At 36.6% G+C, this 25009-nt stretch overlaps 2 protein-coding genes across 2 annotated transcripts in view; one reads left to right on the top strand and one right to left on the bottom strand.

The window, feature by feature from the left end:
- The window catches only part of SETDB2 (SET domain bifurcated histone lysine methyltransferase 2), a 94539-nt gene that overhangs the window by 60691 nt on the left and 8839 nt on the right, over positions 1-25009 (top strand). The window contains exons 15-16 of the mRNA XM_056826129.1: positions 10881-10996; positions 21829-21942. Of these exons, the coding sequence (XP_056682107.1) occupies positions 10881-10996; positions 21829-21942 (230 nt within the window). The remainder of the gene's footprint in view (positions 1-10880; positions 10997-21828; positions 21943-25009) is intronic.
- Positions 15095-17495, bottom strand: LOC100028666 (uncharacterized). Its single transcript, XM_016421931.2, has one exon. The coding sequence runs from the start codon at positions 17430-17432 to the stop codon at positions 15498-15500; it is 1935 nt and encodes a 644-aa protein (XP_016277417.2). The 5' UTR covers positions 17433-17495; the 3' UTR covers positions 15095-15497.

Here is a 25009-nt window from a genome sequence, read left to right as displayed (position 1 = left end):
TCTTGTTTTACAACTTCCCAGAACAGAACCTATTTATCCCAGGAAGTTTACCAAAGTAATGAATCTTTGAGGTGGGGTTGGGAGGAAATAGAACAAGAGTGAGAAACAAAAGCAGCTGAACAGCCCTGGTGACTTTGTCCCTCTATTGCTGCTTTATGCACATATTGTCAGTATGTCCAGAATAAATACAAGTAGGTTATGGAGAGAAAAGAAGGTGTCAGCAACTGCAGGGATCAGGAAAAGCTCTATGTAGATGGGGATGCTCTAGCCGGTCAAGAGAAGTTTATAATAAAAACATATGCAGAATAAATATAAAGTTAATAAATACAATAATCTACGAGGTGATTAAACACAGGATAGTTTTAGGAGGGCAGGAATCGTTGGAGGAACCAGGAAAGACATTGTGTCCAAAATGGTGCCCGAGCTGCATCTTTAAAAGATTACTCAGGAGACAAGGAGGAAGTACGTTCCAAACGTGAGGGCCACTGCAAAGGAATGAAAATGGGAGATGGATATCTGATATATGGAACAAAGAGATCTATTTGGCTGGGTTTCAAGTTCAGGAGAGGGAATGATGTCCAATGAAGATGGAAATGTAGATTGAGGCTGGATTGTGCAAGGCTTTAAAAATTAAAACCTTAGGAGGAAGCTAGATGGCTCAGTGGATTGAGATCAGGCCTAGAGATGGGAGGTGTTGGGTTCAAATGTGGCCTCAGACACTTCCTAGCTGTGTGACCCTGCACAAGTCACTTAACCCCTATTGCCTAGCCCTTGCTGCTCTTTTGCCTTCAAATCAATACATAATATTGATTCTAAGGCGGGAGGTAAGGGTTTAAAAAAATTAAAAAAGTAAAAGCTTATATTATACCATAGAGGCAATAGGAAGATGCTGAATTTGGTTGAAAAGAGAAACCACAAGGTGAGATTTGCATTTAAGGAAAATTGTATTGGCAGCAAGTATAGATAAATTCATAGTGCTGAGAGATTTGAGTCAGGGAGGCTAGTTAGAAGGTTGCTGCAATAGTCTACCTTGTGAGAGTAGCCATCAGGTTGTAGACCCCTGGTGAACCAGGGCCTTGCTCACCCAGCATGTGAAGACTGCTTTGGCTGAACAGATGGAAGAAACCAATAAGAAGGTTCAACGGCTGAGAGGGCGACGCAGCAAAGCACTGTGGAGTGCTTAGGGCGTGTTGGAGCACAAAAGATAACACGGCCATCCAATGCAGCTGAGGAAGTCTCCAGGTGTAACGACTCTTCGTGCCACTGGACCCAGGCTTCCAACGCCGAGAGAGTGGGAATGTCTCTGTGCATTGACTTTTCCACTTAAATCTCCTTCACGCACAAGTGTCTTTGTGCAAAATGCACAAAGACAATCGTCATCCTCAGTTACTGAGAGACTACTACTACTGCAATAGTCTAAGTGAATGGTGATGTGGACCTGATTTAAAATGGTAGCTATAGGAGTAGAGAAAACAGATCACGCAGCAACAATATCGTGAAGGTAGAATCAGCAAGATTTGGAAACTGATGGGCTTTGTGGGATGAGAGAAAGTGAAAGATCCAGGATAATGCCTAGATCATACACCTGAGACACTAGTGGTGCCTTTGACCAAAATAGGGAAGTCTGGAAGAGAGGAAGACCTGGGGGAAGATGATAAATTCTGTTTTAGACACGTCTCCAGGACTTCCTCTCTTGAAGTGTCCTCTTGAAGTGTCCAGTAGACAATTGGAGATGCAGAACAGAAGCACAGGGGAAGGACTAGGGCTGCATATATAGATCAGGGAGTCACCTGATGATGGAGTCACCTAGAGATAATAATTAAACCCATGTGCATGGATAAGATGACCAAGAGAGAGAAAGAACATAGAAGGAGAAAAAGAAGAGGATGGAGCCTGAGAGCATGACACAAAAGATGAGCCAGAAAAGGAGACTGAGATAGATTAGTCAGAGTCGGACCAGAACAGAATGACGTGGCATTAAAACTCAGAGAGCAATAGAGGGTGACCAGGTGTCAAATGACGTAACAGATAAGTCAAGAAAGATGTGGACTGAGAAAAGTTCATAGATTTGGGAATTAAGGCATCACTGGTAACTCTGGAGGAAGCAGCTTCAATTCAGTGATTGATGATACCGGAAGCCAAATTGTGAAGGGTTGATGAGTGAATGGAGAGAGAATGGGCAGGGTCTATGAAACTAATTATTTCAAAGAACTCGGCTAAGAAAGAGAGGAGAATAATAGAATGACATCTTGAGGGGGCATGAAGACACAGTGAAGATTTTTTTTTAAGATTGGGAAAGATTTGGGAATATATAAAAACAGGAAAGAAGGAGCCAATCGACAGGAAAATGTCAAAGATTTGAGAAAGAAGATGATTGATGATGCATTCTGCTGGAGGAAATGGCCAGACAGAGGATCAAGAAAAGGTGTAAGAGGTATCATCTTTGGCAAGGAGAAGAGCTACCTCTGTATCAGAAACAGGTAGATAAAGAAAGATGATGTCAGAGGGTTTTGAGATGAAGATAATGAAAAAGGAAGGAGCTCATGGAGAATGGTCTCTGTTTTCTCAGTTAAAGTAGAAGGTACTGTGCCTTGATTATGTGAACATTTTGGCTTCTGAAAGGGCAAGGAAAGGCAACAAAACAGTCATTAAATGCTTAATCTAGGTCAAAAAGAAGAAAAAAATGTCTCTGGAACATAGATAAAATAAGCTTGAGAAGAAAAACAACTCATCAGATGAAAGAGATTTGAGGGGGAGACAGTGTTCTGAGAAGCCTGGAGAAAGGACAGTATCTCAGAAGTGAAAGAAAGCCCTGAGTAAAGGCAAAACTGGCAGAAAGGCATTGTGGTCCATCAGGGTTCTGAAGAAGATCACTGAGAAACTAAATCAAAGAACTGTTTGGGGGCAGAGGAGCATTCCGTATTCTTTTTATGATGTCTCATAGAACTGTGGGCTTTGGATTTTTCAACTTGTGTTAGAGATGGGTCACTACTAAGATGAGAAACCAGAGATCAGAAAGATGAGAAAACACAGCTTTTGTCTGAAGAGGAAATCTCGCAGCACAGATTCCCCCTTGGTGCCTCAAAGAATCTGAGTGGGCCAGAATCATAAGCCGAAGAAGGCAGCTGCTTGGCGGGGGATTGCCTGAGAGAGTTCACTGAATGAAACCTGGACAGTTTTTGGAAGATGCTACACCCTCTTACTGTTTGACATCAAGTCAACTGGAGCCTTTGGTCATTTATTTAACACCTACTACGTGCTAGCCACCATAATTTAGCATTCTTCAGGATTTGAGGGCTGATGGAAGGAAGACAAAAAACTCTCACAGATGCTCTGGGAGTTGGTTGGAGGAAAGCAGAAGCTGGCTGGGGTTACTGGTTTGTAGTGCCTGCAGTCTGTAGCCCAAGTCCTTGGGAGTAGCCCTCAGGGCATTCATTGACTGCATTGCTTTTTAAAAAAAAATAAACTCTTACCATGTGTCTTAGAGTCGATACTTTGTATATTGGTTCCAAGGCAGAAGAGAAGGAGGGGCTAGACAATGGGGGTGCATTGCTTTCTACAACTCTCTCAGACTTGATCAGGAGAAACTCCTCAGAACCCCAGAGACACACGCTGGGGTTCTCTGCAGTTCTCAAGCTTGAGGGAACTGCTTGTCATGGACATAACTAAACACTGGTTCAACCTCCTAGCCAAAGACCCACATCTGGAAGCTGCAGACTCCAGGCTTCCAGCTGCTGTTTCATTGAAAGAACGTAATATTATTGTTTTATTAAAAGAGTTTAACACTTCTTGGAAGATGGAGGGAAGAAAAGGGAACAAGCATGTATTAAATGTCCAGTTCAGTCATTTTTTCAGTTGGGTCCAACTCTTGGGGTTTTCTTGACAAAGATACAGAACTGGTTTGCCATTTCCTTCTCCAACTCATTTTACAGATGAGGAAACTGAGGCAACCAGGGTGAAGAGATTTTCTGATAGTCACACAACGAATAAGTGTTTGAGGCCAGATTTGAACTCTGGAAGCAGTCTTTCTGATTCTAGGGCTGGCAAGTTATCCACTGCACCACCTAGCTGCATAGATATTTATTGATATAATCCTTTCAGTTTTTCATATTGATAATGATACACACAATAAGAATAATGTAATGGATTGATTTGTTTGAGGGTGCAAAGTTCCTGAAAATGGAGTATCACTAAAGGTTTTGCTTTTTCAATCACTAATCAAACTTGCTATTTGCTCTGCCTAACTACCACAGCAGAAAGCCCTATTCCACATAAACAAGTTGCTACAAATGACTGGAATCTTTGTTTTACTTTGTTGGGTACATCTCAGAGTCCGTTATTCACCTGTAGTCAAAGCAAAATGAAATTTACAGGTTTATATTCTCATTTCAGTATGCTGTCACCAGACCATTCTTTTCAGAGGCAGTAAGACAAAATATAAACTGAGAATTGCTTCTGTAGTTTAGCCAAATGATTGTAGAGCAGCTCCAGAAACAGCTAGATGGTACAGTGGATAGAATGTTGGACCTGGAGTCGGGAAGACCTCAGTTCAAAGGCTACCTTAAACATTTACGACCTGTGTGACCCTGGGCAGTTGCTTAATTGATTGAAACTTCAGTTTCCTCAACTGTAAGATGGGGATAAGTAAAGCACTTATCTTCCAGCACTGTGAAGATCAAATGTGATACTTGTAAAACACTTAACCCAGTGCCTGACACATAGTAGACACAGAATAAATCCTTCCTTCCTAATAAACAGGCATTTATTTTCTTCTATTTTATTTTTAGGCAAATAGGTTTTTTTAAAAATTAATTTATTTAGTCAATTTAGAACATTATTCTTTGGTTACAAGAATCACATTATTTCCCTCCCCTCCCCTTCCCATAGCTGAAGCGCAATTTCATTGGGTATTACATGTGTCCTTGATCAGAACCCATTTCCATGTTGTTGGTGTTTGCATTAGGATGTTCATTTAGAGTCTGCATCCCCAACCATATCCCATCGACCCATGTAATCAAGCAGCTGTTTTTCTTCTGTGTTTCTACTCCCACAGTTCTTCCTCTGAATGTGGATAGTATTCTTTCTCATAGATCCCTCCGGGTTGTTCAGGATCACTGCATTGCCACTAATGAAGAAGACCATTACATTTGATTGTACCACAGTGTATCAGTCTTTGCATACAATGTTCTCCTGGTTCTGCTCCTCTCACTCTGCATCACTTCCTGGAGGTCGTTCCAGTTCACATGGAATTCCTCCACTTTATTATTTCTTTTAGCACAATAGTATTCCATCACCAACATATACCACAATTTGTTCAGCAATTCCCCAACTGAAGGGCATCCCCTCATTTTCCAATTTTTTGCCACCACAAAGAGTGCAGCTATGAATATTCTTGTATGTCTTTTTTTCTTATCTCTTTGGGGAGGGCAAATAGTTTTTAAACTGAAAAATATTTTAAAATATTATTTTGCAAATTCACTATCATAGTTCTAACTTTTAAATAAATCTAATTACATTCTTTTAATGGATTATATATCAATTTGATTAATTTATGTGGCATACAGTTTTTTTAATTTTCAAAAATGTCCACTTAATTTTTTATTATCAAGTATAATTACTTCATTTTTATTATCATTATAAAAAATGTCAGCCTCTACTTTTAGCTCAAATGTTTTTCCAGCTCTTTAAGTGACTGTTTCTCAGTCTCATAGAAATGCCTTCCCTCTCAGGTCCCATTTCATCACACAGTATTGGAAAGAACCTTCCCTCCAATTGGGTTGGTTTTTTTCCCCCTAAAGTTGATTGTTCTTAGAACAAGTAAAAAAGAAAAAGCTGATTGTAGTTTTAGACTCATTTTTCAAACTGTCATTCTCTGGAAGGCAGGCCATGTGTCCAAATTGTACAAGGACCACATTTTTTTAAAAGCACAAGCAGACTTTTATAAACTTTTTCATAGCAGTTCACCATTTTATGGTCTCTCAGTTGATTGAAACGTATAAAGAATATAAGATCTCATTGTACTTACTGTTAGCTGACTATGAAGAAAATTATTTGACTCAGTGAGACAAAATGGCCCCCGAAAGGGTTCCCTCTCTTCCAACAAGTTGTTTTCTATGTAAGTATCAAAGTCAAAGAGGAGTCCTTCCACTATGAAGGGAAATGATTTTGGATGATCATCTGATGGTCATCAACCATGGTTTAAAATGAAGATGTGAAAGCTCAGAGAAGGCATTTACCACTGTTATAAGGATGTCCATAACCAAGTCCAAAAAGAAAGAGGATTCCCTCGTAATTTTCTGGATGCCATTCATTGTTTGTGGATGACATCATCATACCAATTTTTATAACATTTGATATATAATAAAATCAAATATAGCATAATATAATACATTATGATATAGTATATAAAATATATGTACATATATATTTCAGGAATCTGGATTTATTCTGAGTGGATTTTCCTTCATTAAACCAAATCCCAATCCTAAAAAGACTTAGTAGAAAAAAGACTAGACTAGGCTAGACAGAACTATTCTAGACTAGAATTGTAGCAACAACTCATATGTAAGGGATGTAACATGGATGGCTTACAAAGCATTCTGTGTAGGTGATTTCACAATCCTATGAGGCAGGAACATTGTACTATGTACATACACACAAAAATAAAAAATTTAAAAAAATACGTATACACACACGCACACACACACACTGGCATTCCTTCCATTTTGTGACTTTCCCCATTGAATTTTTAGTATATCTCAGGTCAGCCTAAAAAATTAAATGGGAATTTGGGGGTAGTTTGTGGAAGCTATAGAAGATATGTGGAGGTCAGTAGATGACCCAGGAAAAGCTTAGAAACTCAGAAATGTCTAAAATATAAGTAATAATATTGTATAATATAAATATATTTTATCTTTTAATAGCACCATAAATATATACAATTTATTTTTTTTTGAAAATTTTATTTAATTAGTCAATTTAGAACATTATTCCTTGGTTATAAGAATCATATCCTTTCCCTCCCCTCCCCCACCTGTTTGCAATTCCACTGGGTTTTACAAGTGTCCTTGATCACAACCTATTTCCATGCTGTTGATGTTTGCACTAGGATGTTCATTTAGTGCCTATATCCCCAATCATATCCCCATCAACCCATGTGATCAGGGATATAGACACTTCTTCTGCTTTTCTGTTCCCACAGTTCTTCCCCTGAATGTGGATAGTGTTCTTTCTCGTAAATCCCTCTGAGTTGTTCAGGATCACTGCACACAATTTCTTTTTTAAAGTTAAATTAAATAAAAAGTTAAAATTTGCAAAAAGAATGTGAAAGCCAAAAAATGTTATACAGAAAAGGATTGGAGGGGAAATACTTGTCATAGGAGAAGTCCTAATGAGAGTAGCTGATTGAAGAAGGAACAGCCTGGGCCCCCTACTTAAGTGGAGGTTCTCTCCACTTTCCCATCCAGTTAGAGGAGCCTGAGGGATGAAGGGTACTGATGAACTGTAAGCACCAGGGCTGTGGTGTGCTTTTCAGGGTGCTAAGGTTCCTGGGGATCATAAGGAAGAAGCCATGAAGTTACTTCTAGTGCTATATAGCTAGTAAAGGGCAGAGAGGACTTGTCTCCTGAAGGAAGGGATCACATTTTAAACTAATGTTCCTAGATCTTCATTTCTGTCTTGTCATTGGCTAAATTCCTTCAAGCAGAGTCCGAAAAAATTCTCATTTACACACGGTATAGTAAATAACCATTGTTGGTGCATTGATGATCAGTTGGAAAGCGCTGTTAGACTTGTTTTTGTGGACCTTGTTTTCATTGGGAAAAAAAAGTAGATGTATTGAACAAAAGTTATACTCAAATAGACTCCCATCTTTGTAGCCATTATCTTTCAGGGGGCACATCTCCTAGTTTAGGAAACTTTAGCCTATAGGATCAAGCTCATTAGGACTGACACCCAAGCCTCATCAAAATCTGGACCCATCAAAGAAGGCGGTGTCCATCAGCCTGCCCCAGAACACCAAGGCCAACCTCAAGTTGAGTTCATTGAGTTTGCCTCTGTGGAAGATGCAAAAAAAAACCTTTGAAATCTTATAACAAAATGAAAATTGAAGGCAGAACCATCTAGGAGGAGCCGAAGGGTCAGAAGACAGTGAATGTAGCCCAAGGAACCAGTCCTACAAAACCTTATTTGTCAAAGGACAAGACAGAAGAAATGTAGGAAGATACATTTCATGGCTCAGTGGGAGCCAGCATTGTCACAGACAGGGAGATGGGGTTAGCAAAAGGGTCCAGTTTTGTGGACTTCAATGTAGAAGATGCTAAAACTATGAAAAAGGCCATGGAGGAAGGGGAGATTGACAAGAACAAAGTCACTCTGAGCTGGGCCATGCTGTGGAGGCTTTGAGGGCTGAGGAGGTGGCAGAGGAGGGTGAAGGGGCTTTGTTAGGTAGAAGCCAAGGAGGAAACTTGGAAGGTTGGGGTGGTTTCTGAGAAGGAGACAGCAAGCCATGAAGAAAGACAGAATCTGAATAGCTTCTCCCCATTCTCTTTTCCCTTGCCCTTGAAGTGGACTCTGGGAATTTTATCTTATCATCTAATCATCAGCAGAACCTTCTGACGATCTTCCAAGACAAACACGCTGTCAGGAGGAGGAAGAAACCAGATAAGGTTTCAAGGAGAAAGCATGTTGGTTTTGGATGGATGGGCCTTGCATGTAAACTTTTTGCAGAGATGAGTGATAGATATGGGAGTTAACCTCTTTGTCTATGAGTTATCTTAAGTTTATAATGTCATACCCTATGTACAAAAACATTTTTTCTTACAAAAAAAAAAATCTGGGACCATTCTACTTGTCTTTTACACCAAATCCACCGAGCTCAATCTACCACCTACACTGTACTCCTGAGCTAACTACAAATTCCTGTTTCCATTGTTCCTCATGCACAGTCTCCTCTCCATCTATCCACTAGGCTTTTGTAGAGCTAAGATCTTCCTCTGATCCCCCCAGGATATAGTGATCTTTCCTTCCAAATATAGAACCCTTTCTGTATATGTGATAATGATTTGGAAAGTAATCTGGTACTTATTGCCCTATAGCATGTTTTTTTTCATCACCAAACTCTGATATACCCTTAAATTTTCCATTCATTTAATTTCCTTCAGGACAATAACTATGCTCTCCGAGAGCATAGGTGCTTCTATGCAGAAATCATTCATTCATTCATTCATTCATTCATTCATTCATTCATTCATTCATTCATTGTACATGCATCCCCAGATCCTACCATGAAAACTGAGGCTCAGAGAGCTTGGTATACTTGCTTAATTTTTCAGCACATTAAAGATTTGTTCATTGATTTATTAGATATTAGTTGACTGAACTTAATGAGAAATAGAATGTAAACTCCAGTAGGATATTAGCTCTCTGTGAAGACTTTTGTCTCTGTGTTGGATTGAATTGTGGCTTATTTATTCCTGAAAGCTTTTTCACTAAGATTTTTTTGCTTCCTACTAATTATTCCCAGTAGGGTTTAAATAGTCTAATAAAGTAGAATTGATTTTAAAAAATAGCAAAGCTCAGGACAATGAAATAATTGCTAGTTCTAAATGTAACTTTTGAGAGTTATTTGGCAAGATCGCCAATAATTTAGAAGAAAATGTCAAGTTTTTAGTATCAAAAAGGGTTTTTAGGCAACGGTTAACAAAATGACTGACCTAAACCATTTCTTAAGCATAAAGCCTTCATAATTATGTAGTATAAAAAATACTTGTTTCAAAAACAACCTTGAAAATTAAAAATCTTGGCTATTTCCTAGTATGAACCACATTCCTCTGGCTTAATGGAGATGGAGGAAATATTTTACAAGCCAGAGAGGACAAACTTTTACTTAACACAGATGTCCACAGGCCCAGGGCATTCCCTCAAGTCTTTGTGACTTGAGAAGTTTACCTTGCCCTGACACACTAATCTCAGAATAGTTAGAATTTCTGTCCCCTCTTTTTTTAATCCTTCCTTCTTTCCTTTTTATCTGATCTCTCTCTCCCTTCCTTTCTTTTCCATTCCCTTGGGTTTTTTCCCTCCTCTTATTCTTCACTCCTTCTACTTCTCTAAGTTAGCATCATCATTTAGCATTAAAATATTAAATGAAAAATTTTTTAATCTTTTAAAGTGGGGAGTGCATTGAACATTTTCAGGTTTTCACATATTTTTTAAAAAGGCATTATTTATCCAGTTCATTTTCTCCTTTGTAGGATTCTTGATTGAAATGCAGGGGTATGTTGGTAAAAGGGACAATTTACCTTGGGAAAGAAAAAGGAATGATATAATTACTAGAAAATTTTAAAAAGAAAATAATCTCCTGTAATATTTAGAAATTGGTTTGAAAATATATTAATTTAAAAAAGTTGATGTGCTCACCGTTTAGAGAATAATTAACCCTTAAGTCACAAGGGTGATAGATTTTAACAATTTAATTTTAGTATATAGTCTAAGAAAGCAATAAGGAGGGAAGGTAATGGAAAAATATTTCTTCCTAACCTACCACCCTAATCTTACCAGCCCACATTCACCTGAACCACCAATGCCAAATCGCAGAAAGCCCCCCAGCCCAAAATCTCCGAAGAACCCCAGAGAAGAGCCCATCTCCTCAACAGTCTCATTTTTTGTTGTCCTCTTTCTCCACATCACTTCCTTTCTCTCTCTCAGGAGCTAATCAAAGTCTCTGGAGTGTCCCAGCCACACTAATGTTTCTGACCCTGGGAGGAAGGGGTTTCCTTTACACACTACTTCTTGCTTGAATGGATTTCTGCTTTTCCAGAGTAAGCAGTTAACAAATGCTGATTGACCAGCTTAACTTTCCTAACCAGTTATGTTAATTCCAGGGATCTTCCAGGAAAGGATGGTAAAAATAACTTGTGATCTCTGTCCACAAGATGATGAACGTGGCATACTGTACGTCTCACAGGATCTTGAATGTGTAGCACATCAAAATTGTTTGGTAAGTTTTCTGAACAAGTACTAATAATTTTAGGGGGAGAGACAACACCAAAGTGGTTGAATGCCACTTTAGTTACTAAGAAAACACTAGATGCTTTATCCTAATAGCCTGCCATTTTTGAAAACTTACCTTCTGTCTTAGGGGTAAGCAATTGAGGTGAAGTGACTTGCCCAGGGTCACACAGGTAGGAAGTGTTTGAATCTAGATTTGAAACTGGGACTTCCCTATATATCTTTTTTTAATAGCCCTTTAATACATTCATCTCACATATCAAGCCTTCTCATGTCCCTTTCCCCAATCCTACATTTCCAACATGAAACCTTTTATGGAACTTCTTGAGGTCTTCGTTGGCAATAAATATACTGGCACTTACCTACCTGCCATGGAAAGCACATCTTTTCATTGCCTTGTTTCTTCAGAGGATACATTTTGATATGAGAAAAAAATATAAACTTTAATAAACTTACTAACAAAAACTGGTTTATCTGATAACAGAGTGCTGGACCGGGAATTAGGGAAAATCCAGTTCAAATTTGGCCTCAGACACTTACTGTGTAACCATTGACAAGTCATTTAACATCTGTTTGACTCAATTTCTTCAACTGTGCAGTGGAGATGATAGCAGCAGATGGTTATTGTATCAGATATTTGTAAAAAAAAAAATGCTTAGCCAGCACACAATTGGCACTATAGAAATGCTCATCCCCTTCTATTCCTCCCCCTTTTCCATCAATTTTTTGTATGCTTACATAATTTTGCTTTTTTTTTTTTTTAATATATACTGTTCTTTAGTGTAGCCTGAACATCATTCCAATTCTGTTCTCTTTGCTTTGAGTAATTTCATCTAGGGCTTTCAATACTTTTGCATCATTGTGCAGTACAGTAATATTCCATGACACAGATTACTTAACTCCTCCATCATTGGACATCATGGTTATTTCCAATATATAGAATGGATTTTGGGGGTACAAATAGATTTTTTTGTTCTTTTACCAACATCCGCAGGATATGATTCATGGAGGACTTTCATTGATCAGACTGCTTTGTGGTATTGTGGAAAGAGCAACTGGCTAGGCTTGTATCCCAGTTCTCCAATTTGTGAATTATCTGACCTTGTCCGAGTCATTTGCCCTCTTAGGGTCTCATTGATCTTCTGTAAAATGAAGGGTTTGATGAGATTTTCTGAAAAATCCCTTTCAACTCTTTTCCTCATACATTTTCCAAAAAGACTTTTCCCATTTTTAATTCTAAATGGGTATTGGTTATCTCCTGGGCTTCTTCCCAAATTAAACCTTGTTCTTGCTTTTGCTTTTGGAGATGCTTAAATAAGGTCAAATGTAAGTCTTCTTTTTTATTATCTGAATTAAACTATCTTTTCATCTTATGTTTTCCAAAAAGACTTTCCCCATTTTTAATTCTACCAATAATGTGAAATAATATTTCAAAGTTGTAATAATAATAACAACTAATATTTACAATGTGCTTTAAGGTTTTCAAAGTGCTTCAGCTTCATTATCTGTCAAATGGGAAAAATGCCTATAACAATCCACAAATCTTATGTCAAATGAGATAATGTACATAAAGCATTTACACACGTTAAACTACTATGTAAATGTCAATTATTATTTAAAAGGCATTATTCCGTTTTTCCCCCACAAAAACTTTTTTTAAAACCCTTACCTTCTGTATATTGGTTCCAAGGCAGAAGAGTGGTAAGGGTTAGGCAATGGGGGTTAAGTGACTTGCCCAGGGTCACACAGCTAGGAAGTGTCTGAGGCTAGATTTGAACCTAGGACCTCCCATCTCTAGGCCTGGCTCTCCAATACTGAGCCACACAACTGCTGGGGCCCCCATGACTTCATGAGGTAGGAGTTATTCATTTCCCTATTTTACAGATGAAAAAACTGAGACAGAACATAATTAACTTGCTTTTGATAGCTAGTGTCACAAACAGAATCTGAACCCAGGAATTTCCTGATTTCAAGTCTGTAGTCTTTCCATTATACTCCCTTGCTACTGGCATTTGTACTTCTGTTATTGAATTTGAAGTTTTTCAAAGGGACCACTTTCCTCTTTCAAAACTGTATTCATTGGCCACTTGTCCATTAAGGTATGGGCTTACAAATGTAGATGAGCTCTTTATAGAGTCTGGATGCTTTATTTTTCCCCATGATACTCCTACCACAAAGATTTTTCCACCTATTTTTAAATTTTCAATACTTTTCTATTATGTGAAATCTGTTGTGTTTAAGTCCATTAATTTTGTCTTTTTTTTCTTTCACTTAATCAACAAATACATTTTTTATAATTAAAATGAAATTCCTTTTCTCAATTAATCAATAAGCATAAAAGAGCATTTTTTTAATAATTAAAATGAAATTCCTTTTCTCAGTCAATTAGTCAATAAGCATAAAAGAGCGTGTGAGAAAAGTTACCTTAAAGTAGAGAAAGCAAAAATTACTGAGGAGACAAAGTACTTTCTTTATAGAGGCAAAGGAACAACAATAAAATCTTAATTCAGAAAAAAAAATTGGAAATAAATAGAGGAAAATATAAATCTCTCAACTTTGAATGTGAAATTAGAGGGTGGAGCCAAGATGGTGGCTTAGTAGCAGCAAAAGCCAAAATGGCTCTGACTATCCTTTCATACCAGTCTTTAAAAAGAGCTTCAAAAAGACAGGAATCCAAATCCAACTTTAAATGTGAATAGATAAAACTACACAATAAAAGGAGGTGAAGACTGAATAAGAAAACCAATTGACAATTTTTAGCCCAATATTTCAAATTAAATGTTTACACATAGAAACAGCTAGGTAGGACAGTGGATATTACACCAGGCTTGGAGTTGAGAAGATCTGGGTTCAAATCTGAACAGAGACACTTACCATATGACTCTGAACAAGTCATTTAACCCCAATTGCCTAGCCCTTACCACTCTTCTGCCTTGGAACTGATACTTATCAATTTCATGACAGAAAGTAAGGGTTTAAAAAAATCTGTCTATAATTTTGTATTAGATGTGTTTTCATTAAATGTTGGAATTTTAAAAAAATCCATTACGTAACCATTTCTTCCCACATTGATGTTCAATAATTAAACATTGAAACTTAAAAAATTTCCTCAATGTAACTATTTGTTAAATTGTTATAAGGAAGTAAAGAACTTTATAATTTTACTATTTAAATTATTTAACTTGAACACTAAACAGAGTCATTATGTTTAAGGCTAATATCTTTCTCTAAAATTAGACATTCTAGTCCTCCTTGCCAAAGATTACTTTTTTTGGGATCAGTTGTTTCTCTTGCTTTTCCTTTTCTTTAAGAATTACCAACTTTCCAAACATGATTCTATCTTTCAGTAATTTAGCCAACAGTGTATTTTATTTTTACTCATTCATGGACATGCTTAGTATAAAATAGTAATTACTTAGTCATATCTTCTAAGTATTATTCTAAATAAATATTTAACTCTCTGGATATTTTCTAGTCATTTCCAAAGTTTCTTTAGAGATCCTAGTCTTTTTATAAAAATTGAAGTTAATTTGCTATTTAATATTCTTTAGCTTTCAAACAGAATTCTTGTATTTGTTAAACTGATTCTAGTATTCAATATCCATTTTCTTTGAAAATATGCATATATAGGTATATATGATATATATCTTACTCCCAATTTTTTCAGTTATTTCTGGTTTTATTGCTAAGGATTCTTCCTTTGGCTTCCTTGTTTTAAAGTTTAATGATGATGTGCCTTATTTCTCATTGTTGGAATCTCTAGATTATTTCTATTGAATACTTTTCATTTTTTAAAATTAATTTGGACTTTTTAAAATAGTTGATTTAATTGTAGTTATCAGATTTTTTAACTCCATTTTTTCCCTAGGATCCCAATAATTCTAATGCTTCCTTTTTTCTTTTTGCTGAGTCCTCTAAATCACTCACTTTCATTTACATTGCATTGTTTCCCAATTATTTTCTGAGCTTGTTTTTCCTCTTTTTAATGCATTATAAATGTTTATTTCATATTTCAGTGAAATAATGACTCCAACAAGGTGAAATTTTGTAGTAAGCAGCTAAAGAAAAAAGGACTAATCTATACACATTTATTAATAGGAGATTCATGATGTATTTAATAATCATCCTCATACTTGCCTTTCACATATGAACTATTTAACAACTGTAGAATATCACAAATGATTTAAGCTTTTTTCATAGATCTTTTAGGTCTTTTTTCTGATTATATTCCTCTAGACCTGGGTTTGTAAACTTTACATGAAATAAATCTGTTGAAACCACCCAGGGCCTGTAAATATCCCAAAGTTTTCTTTCAATATTGTTACCTCCCGAACAGTATTTAGTCTTGCAAGGTTCTTTAAATGGGTATTGGTTGTCTCCTGGGCTTCTTCCCAAATCAAACCTTGCTCTTGCTTTTGCTTTTTGGAGATGCTTAAATATGTTCAAATGTAAGTCTTCTTTTTTATTATCTGAAGAGTCCTGACTGGTGTCTACTGGTTGCTCCTCCAAGTCCGAATTCCCTGGGCTCTGGGACACCTGGTGCCCTCTGGGGCTTGCTCACTCTCTTCTTCATCTTCATTCTTCTCACCTACCCCTTTTTTGTACTTTTCCTTTCCCCCATTCCTGCTCTTAACTTCATTCAAGCTAGTGTTTTCTTCCATCTCATCTTTGTTTAAGACTGGACTTGAACATAATACCGTAGTTTCGTTCAAAATATTAAAGGAAACATGTCGAGGAAGAGGCGCCTTTGAGACCGTTTCAGTGTCTTCTTTTAGAACCTGCAGAAATTCTGAGCCTTTTTTGCTTTCTTGCTTTACACTTTGTCTTTTTGTTTCTAATCCAAATTCATCTGTGCTCCTCTTTCTTCTGTCTCGGATCAAGCTGCTACTTTTCAACTTTGTTTCTGATTGATGGCTCTGTTTTGGCTTTACTTCTGATGAAGCCGAGTCTGTGATCTGTCTTCCTGATGTTTCTCCTTCAGGTTCATTGTTTTCACCTACGAGTTCATCGCTTCTTTCTACAGGTTCTACACAAACATCTTTCCCTTTTAATGAAGCTAGAGGTAAAGGGAGACTTTCCCCAGGAGCGCGGCTTCCATTTTTTGTTTCAGCATTGACTTGAACAATCAGACTCGAATCTGGGGATTCGATTCTCATTTCTCCCATTCGCAGACTCTTCTTAACTTCCGGTGTCTTGACAGGCAGTTCGGACGGGAAAGGTATATCCTCTTGCTTTTGAAGTGAGTATTCTGGTGGCTGGAAAAGATTTGCTAGGAACTGAGACTCCCGCTGCTTTAGAAGTACGTCGTTATTGCTGTTGCTATCTCTTAAGCCAGGAAAGTCTTTTGGCGAGTTTTTCATGCGAAGGATTTGGTCTAAATATTCAGATTTTTCTTCCCATGTTTTCAGATTTCGATATTCTTTTTTCATTCTGTCAAGTCTGTCCCGAGGTTGTTTCTGAAGTTTTTCAAGTCGCACTGGAAAAGATGGAATTTGATTTTGCTGAGTCCCAACAGTAACGTTCAAATCTGGAGACAGGAATGCTGGGTATTCTATTCGTTGGGGTGTGATAACATTTGTTAGAGGGTCTGTTCTTTCTAAGGGTGGGGGAACATGCATAAACATAGATGGCTGAATCAACTTCTGAAGTGGTTTTAACTGATGTGAGAAGCCAAAGCCAAAGTTTCCATAGGAAAACATAAACTCCACTTCAAGTTTGCAGACAACCAGATTTCTAATCTTCATATAAACTTCTTCGGTGAAGCATCCTTTCTGAATTACTTCATAAAGATGTAAGCTAAAACTTCCCAACAGTACAGGGTATGCTTCCAAATCATCAAATTCCATTAGCTCCAAATAAATCATATTCCTCTCATCATCTTGACGTCTTGGAACCTGTATAGAAAAATATTTTACTTCTTCAAACCTAATTCCCGGTTTCCTCTCAATGTTCTTTAAATTCAAGGAATGAGCTTTAGTACTTTTCATGATCTTGTTTACAGTGATTCGAATAAACAAATTTGAGTGATACTTTAAGTTGATCCTAGGTGAAAAATGTCTGCACTTTTTTATATGAACACCCAGGCAGCCAACCACGTCTCCAAATGGAACCAAAGGTGGCATGTCTTGTACTTCATTCACTTCATTATTCTCACTACCTTTAAGAATTTTTCTCAGCATGTTCAGCAGCTTTCGGCCAGTCCCCTCCTTGTTCCCTTCCCTAGTTGACTGGGTCCCCGCCGATGTCGACAATTGCGGAAAGGTGGACGTCTGAGACGGGTTGTCCAAGCCTGTTGCTTCATCCTCATCGTCGTCAACTCTAATGTGACTCTTGGGAAATACAGGGGCCTTGAGTACCGAATGGACGTTGGTTCGCTGAGATTGACTAAGCTCCGAAACCTTTTTTTCCATCTGGCTTGGGTCCATCCCGTCCCCCAACCCGGGCCCTTCAACTGACTGCTGTAGCTCGGGCCACCCTATATTACGGAGCTCGCGCTAGGGATGATGGGAGAGCGAGGAGTTTGCATCACACTTTGATTTTCTTTTCAACTGCAGTATCGATCATTCCGCACTGCATTTCTTCCTCCTGTTTTTAGTAGCATTCGATAATATCTTCAAACTGCCTGTGCTATTTTCCATTTTGGTAAGTTTAGCCGTTATTTTCTCCCAAGGCTTGTTCATAACATTCAAATTAGGATTGAATTCTTTCAAGGTGTGTATTCAATTTTTTTTTTTACTATCGCTGCAAAAATCAGTTTTTCTTATAATTCCTTGATAATCTCATGTGATCTGCTTGAGCCTAATCCCCAGGATGCTATGAGTTGTTTCTTAGATTTGCTTAACTAATTCTGCTACTGGGAGCCCATATTTTTTTAACCTCATATATTTGTTATATATTTTGTTACATATTTCTGTCTTACTCCAAAAGTTATTTTAAAAAACCAAATTGTAGCTCTTCTATAGTTTGATTATTGCCCTTTTGGTGACTTTAACTTTATTATGATGATTTCAAGCAGTTTTGTTTATTTTTAATACCTTCATCATTATTATTTTCAGGAGAATGATGAGGAGCAGAGTTCCTTTGATATCTTTTACTGTATGTCTTGGAGGAGGTTTACTGCCTCTATTTTCTTAACATTTTTATGTTTTCAACATAGGTCCCTTGGGATCACCTGCCTACTTAATTTTTACTTTTATAAACTATTAATACACAGGGATGTTATGATGAAGTTATGAGTTATGATGAAGAAACTTTTTTCAAAAATTTCTTTTTTTTCAATATATGTAAAAAAAAATTAACATTCATTTAAAAGAAATTTGGTGTTCCAAATACTCTCTCCCCTCATCCCCTTATTTTAGAAGACAAGCAATTTGATATAGATTACATATGTGTGGTCATGCAAAAAAAATTTTTCGATATTAGTTATGTAAAAGAAAACAAAGACCAAAAAAAAACACAAACCCTCAAGCCTCCCAAACCTCAACAGCAAGAAAAACAAAGTTTAAAAAAAGCTTCAATCTATATAGACTCCCTCTCTAGAGGATAGTATTTTTCATCATGAGTCTTTGAAAATTTTGTTAAATCATTGTCTTGCCAACAATAACTAAGTCATTCACAATTGGTCATCCTACAATACTGCTGTTACTGTGTATGATGTTTTCCTGCTTCTGCTCACTTTACTTTGCATGTAAGCTATGATGAAAAAAACTTTCAAACACAAAGTAGCTATGAATAAGGAGTCTGTGAAACAGGTAGGAGTTTTTTTTTATGGTGATGCATAAATAAATGGAAATTAATTGTTTTTTAGCATCTTTTTTTTTCAAAGAGAGGAAAATGTAAAATAATGCATTCATCTATGCTTAAAATAAATAAAAATATACTTCAGTGTTCAACTATAGTCAGCTAAGAAAGGAAAAAAAATCTGGGAAGGCCAGAGAATGAGAAAGACTTAAAAGGAATCAAATAGGAAATAGAGAAGAATAGACATGTTAAATAAAAAAAAGAAAGAGATGGAAATACACAGACACAAAGAAAAGTGAGGTGGCAGGTAGAGATATATGAAAAAATTGGAGAATAAAAGACCTAAGGGACTTATTAAATGTGTTTTTTCAGTGGGAAAAGCAAATACTGCCAGAATTCATCTATAAAAGGTATCTTAATTTGTTCCTAACATTTGGAAGCACTAATATATACATGAAATTCTCTTTTAACTGTCTCTGTTTTAGGAAGTGAGAAATATACCTCATTTTTGACAAGGAAGGCCTACTTCCATAAATGGCATATCCAGCTTTTCACTGTTCAGGATATTGCCACTTTTAAAAAAGTTCTAAATTTCTTGAGCATCCGTGGAATCCTTTCTTGATACTTGTCCTGTGGGCCAGAGAAAATTTGCCAAAGAGAAAGAAATTTGTTATTGTGTGGACTACTGATGTTCATGTAACTTACCCTACCCCATTTTCTAAGCCTTATTTTTTAAATGTGTTTTTAAAATTAATTTATAAAATGTTTTTTCTTCCATCCAACTCCAGCATAGAAAAGGGAAAAGAAATAAAAGATTTTTGTTGAAAACAAACAAATAAATAAAACTGTAGTCAAACAAAACTAATTCCTGAATCCATTATATACTGCATTCAGATTCCAACAGTTCTTTCTCAGGGGGCAGATAGCATTTTTTATCATGAGGCCTTTGGAATTGTCTTGAATCATTGTGTTATTGAAAATATCTATCATTCACAACTGATCATCGTACAATGTTGCTGTTACTATGTACAATGTTCTCCTGATTCCACTCACTTCACTTTGTATCAGTTCACATAAGTCTTCCCAGGTTTTTCTGAAAGCATCCTGTTCATCATTTCTTATAGTTAAATAGTATTCCATCGCAATTATACACTACTTGTTTCACCATCCATGGGCATCCCTTCAATTTCCAATTCTTTGCCACCACAAAAAGAGCTGCTATAGGGGGCATCTGGGTAGCTCAGTGGATTAAGAGCTAGCCCTAGAGATGGGAGGTCCTAGGTTCAAATCTGGGCCTCAGACACTTCCCAGCTGTGTGACCCTGGGCAAGTCACTTGACCCCCATTGCCTAGCCCTTACCACTCTTCTGCTTTGGAGTCAATACACAGTACTGACTCCAAGATGGAAGGTAAGGGTTTAAAAAAAAAAAGCTGCTATAAATATTATTGTACCTATAGGTCCATTCCCATAAAAAAAACAACAAAAAAGGAAATTCTTTAGGATATGGATCTAATAGTGGTATTGCAGAATGCTTAAATCAGTTCACAATGCCACCAACAATGTATCAGTATGGGGTTAGCAAGGTGGCTCAGTGAATTGAAAGCCAGGCCCTGGGCAGCTCACTTAACTTCCATTGCCTAGCCTCTACTGCTTTTCAACTTTGGAACCAATACTAGTATTAATTCTAAGACAGAAGGTAAAGGCCTTTTTAAAAAAAATGCATTTTTGTCCCAATATTCAGACATTGTCTCTAATATTCATCATTTTCTGTCATGTTAGTCAATCTAATAGATGTGCAGTGATTCTTCAGAGTTGTTGTAATTGGCCTTTTTCTAAATCAGTTATTTAGATCATTTTTTCATATGACTATCAGTAGATTTGATTACTTCATCTGAAAACTGCCTTTTCATGTCCTTTGGCCATTTATTTATCAGTTGGTGAATGACTTTTAGTCTTATAAATTTGATATAGTTCTCTATAAATTTGAGAAATGAGGCTTTTATCAAAGAAACTTGCTCCGAAATTTTAAGTTTATGATTACTGTGTATTTCCCTCCATCCTATTTCCCCTCTGTTTATCCTACTCTTTTTCTCCTTTTACCCTGCCCATCCTCAATAATGTTTTGCTTCTCACTACTGCCTCCCCCAATACACTTCTATCAGAACCCCTTTACCTTCTCTTATCCTCTTCCCCTCTCGCTTTCCTATAGGATAAGATAGATTTATGTACCCAACTGAGTGTGTATATTATTCCCCCTTTGAGCCAATCCCAATAAGAGCAAGGTTCAAGGGCTCCCCCCTTGTTTTCTCCCCTCTTCCCCTCCATTGTAAAAGCTCTTTTGCAACTCTTTTATGTGAGATAATTTATCCCTTTCTACCTCTCCCCCCTTATCCCAGTGCATTCCTCTTTATCACCCCTTAATTTTATTTTTTAAGATATCTCCTCATCATATTCAACTCACACCCTTGCCCCCTGTGTCTACATATACTCCTTCTAGCTGCCCTGATAATGATAAAGTTCTTAAGGGTTACAAATAGCATCTTCCCTTCAAGGAATGTAAACTATTTTAATCCCTTATAATATCTCTTTCTAGTTTATCTTTTTATGCTTCTCTTGAGTCTTATATTTGAAAGTCAGATTTTTCTATATAGCCCTGGTGAGGAGACAAAGCCCTGAACCAAAATCCAGCAAAGGGGCTCCTATAATCCCCTCACCAGTAGTCTGACCCCATCACCATCTGTGGGCTAAGAACTCATTGCTGCCAGTTCAATTGCTCCTAAGGCCTGCTGTTGTCTTGCCTGGGTAAACCTGCCCTGGACTGTGCTCTGCTCACGCTCCAATGAGACAGACCTTCTCTGACAAATTTCCAAGTTGCCTTGGGCTGGAAAATTGTGTTGTCTTGTCCTCTGGTGAGTTTTGCTGTTTCAGAATTTATTTTGAGGACTTATTTTAAAGTTGTGTGGAGGAGAATTTGGAAAATATCAGGTGAGTCCCTACCTTTACCCCACTATCTTGGCTCTGTCTCTAATTCTTTGTTTCCAATACCCTTTTATATACACACCATTTTTTCCCCCTCTATAGTTATATTCTTCTGGACTTGTAGAATCTGAGGGGAATCATCCTTGTTTAAATGAGGAAGACAGAAATTTTGATGTGAAGCTAGTAAATGAGGAAATCAGTCGAGGAAAGAGACTGGTAAGTGTAAATGATTTCATTATATATAATAGAAGCCGGTGAAAAGGTGAAGCATCTGGGGGACTGAATGGACCAAATTAAAAAAAACAACCTTTATTAGAATTCTTCATATTTTTCATTCCTTAGAGGACAATTGAATTCATGCAGGTCATCCACTGCATCCTGGACCACTGCCAGCCATTCTGATTTCGTCCTGCCACTGGACTTTGATGACTCCAGAAGAGAGAGTGAAGTCAGTAGCTTCACACTACTCTGCCAATACTTAAATTCAAATTCACGCACAAGTTACATTGGCCCTCTTTGGAAAAAAAAAGATGAACATATCATATATATTACATATCAAAACATTATATCATATATCATACAGATATTGTGTTTATATATTCATAATCCATATATAGTATACAGACATGTGTATATGTACATGTATGCATACAAAACACATTAAAGAAAGAACTAAATTTCTAGAGGAATAATCAGTGCTCATGGCTACATTGCAATAATATAATAAAAATGATGATATTGCCTGTATTAATCTACAGATTTAGCAATATATCCATCAGAGTACCAAAGAGGTACTATTTAGAGCAAAACAAAATAATTAAAGAATGCATTTAAAGTAATGAGAAGTCTAGAATCTTTTTTATTTTTTTAAACCCATACCTTCTGTCTTGGAATCAATACTGTGTATTGATTCCAAGGCAGAAGAGTGGTAAGGGCTAGGCAATGAGGGTTAAATGACTTGCCCAGGGTCATACAGCTAGGAAGCATCTGAGGTCTGATTTGAACCCAGGACCTCCTGTCTCTAGGCCTGACTCTTAATCCACTGAATCTTCTAGATTCTAGTCTAGAATCTTAAGAGAAATAATGAAAAACTTTGGCATGAAGGGAGAATAGCATTTCCAGGCTTTAAATTAGGTCCAAAGTAGTTATCTTCAAAACTGTTTTGAACTAGTTAAAAAAAATAGGAAAGAAGCAATAGTTGAGAAGATAAATAATATAACTTATTTGAGGAAAGAACTCCCAATTTGATAAGAGATGTCAGAAAAATTGGAAAGCAGTTTGGCAGAAATTTTGTTTAAGCCAATATCTTCTACCATATAATCACAGCAAGTTCAAAATGGAGTTGGAGCCTTGAATATTAAGGTCATACCATACAAAAAATTAAAAGACAACAAGTTTGGATACCTTTCATAATTATGGTTATGGAGATAATTTTTAATCAAACAAAGGAAAGAAGTGATCACAAAAATAAATTAAATAATTTTCATTACAAGAAATTGGAAAGCTTTTGCATAAATAAAATCAGAGGAAGTAATCTAAGGAGGAAATTCTGGTTTAGTTAGGAAAAATCTTTTTGTTAACTGTGTCTGATTGGCTAGGGATAGGAACAGAGATTGGACGTGTGATATTCTAATAATAATAATTATTAGGAACTCCTAGATGAGGAATCTCCCTCTCTCTACCAAGGCAGATTGGCATATTCTCTATAATTTATAGTTTTAGAGAATTGCAGAGAGCAGTAGGAGATTAGGTGACTTATTTGAAGAAATACTATATATGTGTTTACACATATTTTTACATGTACACATACACACATATGAAAAAAATTTAAATATATAAACAAAAAAACATCAAAAGAAAAAATTTTGAATGTGAATTCCTTTAACCCAATTTGTTTAATTTCTCTCCTATTTCTGTCACTGCAAGTTAGAGTCAAGGACTTGAATTCAGATGTTCTTGGACCCAAGACCAGCTTTTTACCCATTATGCCATGATACTTCTTGCAATCACATGATTATCTAATCGAATCATGTAATCTGGTATAGTACATAAAGAGTAACAGTGAATAAACTTAATTTTTTCAAATTTATTATTTATTTTTAACATATTCTTTTAAAAAACATTTTGAGTCCTAAATTTTCACTTCCTGCCTCTCTCCTCTCCCCATTTCTGGAGAAGGCAAGAAATGTAATATCAGGTATAAGTGTGAAATCATGGAAAACCTATTCCCATTTTAACCATGTTGCAAAAAAAAAGGCAGGAAAAATAAAGTGAAAAAAATGCTTCAACCTGCATTCAATTCTTTCTCTGGAAATAGCATTTTCCCTTCATAAATCCTTTGTAATTGTCTTCGATCCTTGTATTGCTTAGAAGAGGTAGGTCATTCACAGTTGATCATCATATAATATTGCTATTACTATGTATCGTGTTCTCCTGGTTTTGCTCACTTCACTTTGTATCAGCTCATTTAAACGTTTCTAGGTTTTGGGGAAAGCATTCTGCTTGTCGTTTCTTATAACACAGTAGTATTCCATCACACTCACACACAGCTTGTTCAGCCATTCCCCATTTAATGAGCATACTCTTAATTTCTCCTTCTTTCCCACCACAAGAAGAGTTGCTATCAATATTTTTTGCACATATAGATCCTTTTCCTTTTTCATTGATTTCCTTGGGATACAAATTAGTAGTGATGTTATTAGGGCAAAGGGTATGCAGAGTTTTTTAGCTCTTTGGGCATAGTTTAAAAATTGTTCTCCACAATGGCTGGATCAATTCACAAGTCCATCGACAATGCATTAGTGTCTCAATTTTTCCTTGTCCTCCCAACATTTGTCATTTTCCTTTTCTGTCTATTAGCCAATCTGATGGACTGAGGTGATGCCTCAGAATTGTTTTAATTTGCATTTATCCAATCAGTAGTGATTTAGAGGATTTTTCATATGACTGTAGATACGAAGAAACTTTTCACTCCAGCAACAACCAAGAGGCTATTTCTAAGAGCCATTCTCTAGTAGATAAGAAGTCAGAAGATACGAACAATTCTCAAAAGAAGCATTGCAAACCTATAATGACTATATTAAAGACTTCTCCATTTTCCTGATAATAAGAAAAATGCAAAAAAAAATCCCAACCCTGATATTTCATCTCATATCCAACAAATTTTCAAAGATGGAAATACCTGTAGGAGCAGCAAAGAAATAAGATGATGGGTATGACAAAAGATGGAGAACCGATAAAGTATAACTGGTGAACTACGAAGGGGCAGGTGATTTAGTAGGAA

The sequence above is a fragment of the Monodelphis domestica genome, chromosome 4 (assembly GCF_027887165.1).
Source record: "Monodelphis domestica isolate mMonDom1 chromosome 4, mMonDom1.pri, whole genome shotgun sequence".
Taxonomy (NCBI): Eukaryota; Metazoa; Chordata; class Mammalia; order Didelphimorphia; family Didelphidae; genus Monodelphis; species Monodelphis domestica.
Note: the sequence above shows the minus strand (reverse complement) of the source record. Positions and strands in the feature narration are given on the sequence as shown.